Source organism: Rhea americana, unplaced genomic scaffold, assembly GCF_003343005.1.
Source record: "Rhea americana isolate MKP2758 unplaced genomic scaffold, rheAme1 scaffold_29, whole genome shotgun sequence".
Classification (NCBI taxonomy): domain Eukaryota; kingdom Metazoa; phylum Chordata; class Aves; order Rheiformes; family Rheidae; genus Rhea; species Rhea americana.
In genome coordinates this window covers 7,239,669-7,244,554 of record NW_028186412.1, presented here as the reverse complement: position 1 = coordinate 7,244,554, position 4,886 = coordinate 7,239,669, and the positions used below count along the sequence as shown (strand labels likewise).

Genomic DNA, 4,886 nt, shown 5'->3' with positions numbered 1-4,886 from the left:
CGGGTTAAAAGCGGCGACAGGTAAGCAGGGAGGGAGCGCAGAGCTCCGCGGCGCCGCTGCGCAGCCCCGGCGGCCGTGCCGTGCCGTGCCGTGCCGTGCCGTGCCGTGCCGTGCCGTGCCGTGCCGTGCCGTGCCAGGTGAGGCTCCGCCGTGGCTCCCGCGTGCCGGGCGGTGGGGTCGGGGCTCGGGTGCGCGCACCCCCGCGCAGGGCCGGCTCGGCGGGGGATGCGCGGAGGGGGGCCCGGGGCCGGGCCGGAGCCGCCGGCGGTGCAGCGCGGCCCGGGCAGCAGCCGCGGCCCCGCAGCGGGGGCAGCGCTCCCGCAGGCTCCCGGCGCGGGCTCACCCCCCCCCCCGCCACCCGCAAAGCGGCGTTTGCAAACTTCGGCTGAGAGGAGCCGTTAGCTCCTTCAGCCGTTTSGGGCCGGCGTTTCCCGCTGCAGAGGGGTCGCGGGGGCTCTGCTCGCGGTGCRCCCGAGCCGGGGCGCAGGGGCAGCGGCAGGGCCGGGGCCGCCCCGAGGCACCCGCGGTGCAGCCGTGCCGTGGGCATTCGCTGTGGTTTCCGATAGGAATGGTGGGTGGGCGGGTAGACGCGCCTAGCCCCTACCGCCGGTCTCGTAGCTTCTGTAGCAGCCGATGAGCCAGGAGACTCTCTTTCTTCTTTTCTTTTCTTTTTTTCTTTTTCTCCTTCCCCCCCCCCCCTTTTCCCTCTCCCTGCTCCCGTAGATTTGCAGCAGGGGTTCAGGACTGCAGTGTGAGCCCACACTTGGAGTCCAAGTTGTTCATATGGACTTCAAATACTCTCTGTTGGTCTTGATTAGCTTCTCCTCTGAGGGTTTTACTGATTTCTTTTTTTTTCTCCCCAATTATTTTTTTAAGTGAATACACAACAGATGAGAAAATTCTTCACAGAAAGATGCAGATATCTGATCATAGCCAAAAGTTTAGCGTTTAGGTTAAGCAGAAATCCGCATAAATTGTTGCCAATCGCTGCAGAGAGAGAACATGAGAAGGCTAAGGAAAGGAATTTCAGCCAACTGCTGCCTTCTCAAAGCTTTTTTTTTTTTTTTTTTTTTTTTTTTCCCCTTCCTCTCTCTGTTTTACCCAGTTTCACCTTTCCTCATCACAGTAAATCTCTAACCTCTCCCTCTTGCCTCAAGGCCTGTCTGTACAAGCAAGGCCCTTGTACCAAGGAACTGTGTTGGGGCATGTTATTTTTTTAATTTTTTTTATTTTTTTAAGCTGTGTTGTAACTATAGTAGGGTAGAAATTTTTTTTTTTACCCCCTCCCTTCCTCTCCCCCCCCCCATTGCAAGGTACCATGCTGTCACCACAACATACACCCTGTTCCAAGAGAAGGAGCTCTTATCCAAGGCCAGAGTGGCTCTCCCACACAGTAAAGTTAAGCCTTAGCCACAAAAGATGATGGACCAGCTCTGCAAGTTCCTAGCTAGGGTTTCAAAGGGTTTTGTCCAGTTCAGTGATAGTTTCCAAATGGCTGTGATTAGTGAAAGCCAAGTTCTGAGCCTGGATATTGATTTCAGCAGAACTTGAGCCTAATTTTCAAAGGAGTTAAAGAGTGTATTTGGGTCTTCAAGAGGCAGGGAGGAAGGCTGAAATGGAGCTTCTTTGAAGTTTGACCTCCTGTTTCTTTCAGTGGAGTGTGATAGGATCTAGAAAATCAACATTAACTCTTTAGCTGATGGTGTTTCTCTTCATCTCTCTGGCTTTGTTCATCTYCTTTTTGGATGAGACAGAGCTCTATGTGGAAAGGCAGGCCCTGCAGTGTCTTTCTTTCTTTCTTGGTTACTGCTGTAAATGTGTGCAGCCCTGAGAGGACCAGCCTGAAGTTTCTCAGCAGTGTTGGCAAAAGCAAAYTTACTTACAGGGATGAAGGGGCTGCCAAAAAAGAGAAGAGTCTGAGCTGCAACAGGCAGCCTTGGAAGCAAAGAAAGCAGCAGCCAATCCAGCCTTCCAGGGCTATGGCATTGGCAAAGAATGAATCCTATGAAAATCACTTAGAGGTCTCCACTTTGCCTAGTCTGGCCTTAACTCATGCAGTCATATCATGCTTCTCCATAGCTTTGGCAAATCACCATTGAAAGTCAACCTCAGAAAGGGAAATATCTCAAGAAAGGGAAGGAGAGCATAGAGGAAATGCAGGGAGGCAGTTTATTTGAAGAAGTAGTGTACTTTTTGTCTCAAGCTTTGAGAAAAGTAACAAGGTAGGGTGGGCCATCATAACTATATCTAAGGAGAGTGTTTAATGTGGTGTTTGAATCTATCATCTTCTAAGTATATGGATGGTGTTAATAAGTGACCTGCATTTGCCTTTGAGTACTGGGAAGTCTATCAGTCCGTAGAAGCTACAGTACTGATTCTTCACCCCTTGAAAACTGATCATTTGGTGTCACCTTTATGTCAGGTTACAGGTAGAAGGACACAGAAAAGAAGATGGACTGGGGAGCTCTGCAGAACATCTTAGGAGGTGTGAATAAACACTCCACCAGTATTGGGAAGATATGGCTCACAGTCCTGTTCATCTTCCGTATCATGATCCTGGTTGTAGCAGCAGAAAGAGTCTGGGGAGATGAACAACAAGACTTCGTCTGCAACACACTTCAACCCGGGTGCAAAAATGTTTGCTATGACCATTTTTTCCCCATCTCTCATATCAGACTCTGGGCCTTGCAGCTGATCTTTGTTTCCACACCTGCACTGCTGGTGGCCATGCATGTAGCTTACACTAGGCATGAGAAGAAAAAGCGTTTCAGAAATGGTGAGAAAATTGATATCGAAGAGCTGAAAAATGAGAAGATTCACATCCAGGGCCCCCTGTGGTGGACATACACCAGCAGCATCTTCTTCAGGATCATCTTTGAAGCCATCTTCATGTACGCTTTCTACTACATGTATGATGGGTACCAAATGCCTCGCCTGGTAAAGTGTAATGCATGGCCCTGCCCCAACACAGTGGATTGTTTTGTTTCTCGGCCCACTGAGAAAACCACATTCACTATTTTCATGCTTGCTGTGTCTGGGATCTGCATGATGTTAAATTTGGCTGAATTGTGTTACCTAATGATAAAAGTCTGCATGAGAGAACGCAGGAAATCAACAGCTTTAAAATAACTCCCCTAGTACAATTTCATAGCTCCCAYTTTACTCAAACTTTCTTAGGTGTCAGAAAACAATCTGCAATATTTCCATGCTCAAGGAAAGGACAAAAATGGAAGATCATTTGTAATTATAAAATGATAACCTCCCTGGGAAGCTGCCACTGAGCTTAGTTCGTGAGCTAATTCAGTGTTCTCTTATCCACAAATAAAGAGAGCAGCCTTTTGGCAGCAACTTTTCCAAGTATGTCTACTGATGTGATTCTGTTGGTGGGATAGGGTCGCTTTTCAAAAAGTGGGAGTCAAGAGGAGGCTCCTGTGCCCGAAGGAGAGGCAGAAATCATAAACACCTTGCCTGCATTGCACTAGTCAGCTTCAGAGTAAGTGCTGAACAAAAGAGTTTTGATCAAAGTGGGATGAAGGGTGTTTTTGGAGAACTTGCTCCTTGTGAAAGACAAGAAGACAGAGAGGCATTCATGTTTATAGCAGGCATATTATTCTTTCTCTAAGCACTTTTGAGAACAAGGTAAAGGGACTAGGAACACAGGCACTCCATGGCAGCACATATGCCACCAGCTCCACTGGGGACCAGCAATATTTTAGCTTTTCAGCTCCTCACTGGCACTGAGGAGCCACCCCAACAGGGATGGCAGTGGCCAGTCTTACCATACAGTTGAGACTGCAGCCTCCCTTCATTCGCAGGAGCTGCAGCAGTGGGAGGACTGAAGTATTTTTTTTTTTTTCATTCTCTTGGTCAAGTGAAARAAGGCTTGCTGCCTTGGAGAGGAAGGGGCAGTGGGACTGTCTTCCACCTGGTTTGCTCTCCCACAGCATTTTGTAGAGACCCTCAGTACAGTAGATTTTTTTTTTTTAATATGATGAAGAGACATTTTACCACTTGGCTGGGTTTCCTTTAGCTGTTTATGTTTGAAGACTTCTGTTCAGGGAAGAACAAAAAAAATTGCCTCATTATTTCATTCTATTTATTATCTAGRACAGCATGATATACAGTGATATACCCCTACCAATGCTCTTTCCATCAGTYGTCAATTTTACAGAGGCTTTTCTCCACAAAACCTTCTCCTTGTACCTTTCAAGGAAATACATCAAACCACTACTCATCTCTCCAATATCTCATATCATGAGACTGAATCATCCTTCCTCCTTTTACTGTATGTCCAGTAAGAATTACAGRCACCTTGCAGAGCTACAATTGCAAAGTGTCCCAATCAGAAATGAGGAAGAACTTGATATTTCTCTTAAATTTCACATTGCTAAACTGTGAATTGTGTATTACTAACTGGAAGAACTATGTGAGTCAGTCTGATCTTGTCTGTTCACAATAGTCCCAAAATGCGTTCAGGTTTACRCTGTCATAGGCAGTTACACCAGCACATACAGCACCACACATCTCCCCAGTGCCTGCCCATTGAACCCACTTGTGGAAAGCTGGCTATTTATCCTCATTGGCTTTAATAACTACTTTTCYCTTCAAAAGATTGAGCACTATCTCAGCTTCTCTTTTTGCATCCACCAGCTCCTCCAATACACTCAAATTTATCACTGCTGGAGTAAGCAAAGATGCATTAATTAAGGCCCATGTCTTCTCGCTATGCCCTGGCAGCTTAGCCTAAGCATGGTCCCATTGCTGGTGTGCTATAACCCAGTGTTACAAATTAACTGCATAGAAAAGTGTGGTGGCTAATAGGGAAGCAGCGGAAAAAAAAAAAATAAAAGCATCTCAGAAGCATGAACAAAAACATGGAAAGTCAT

The 4,886-nt window shown here is 47.1% G+C and overlaps 1 protein-coding gene across 1 annotated transcript; it reads left to right on the top strand.

The window, feature by feature from the left end:
* Window positions 1-99: 99 nt before the first annotated feature.
* On the top strand, window positions 100-3,357 carry GJB2 (gap junction protein beta 2). The gene is made up of 2 exons (XM_085309116.1): window positions 100-137; window positions 2,423-3,357. Exon 2 carries the CDS (start codon window positions 2,452-2,454, stop codon window positions 3,127-3,129), a length of 678 nt encoding a protein of 225 aa, XP_085165242.1. The 5' UTR covers window positions 100-137; window positions 2,423-2,451; the 3' UTR covers window positions 3,130-3,357.
* Window positions 3,358-4,886: the final 1,529 nt, after the last annotated feature.

Coding starts and splice junctions, on each gene's coding strand:
- GJB2 (XM_085309116.1), top strand. CDS start 2,452: ATGGACTGGGGAGCTCTGCAGAACATCTTAGGAGGTGTGAATAAACAC.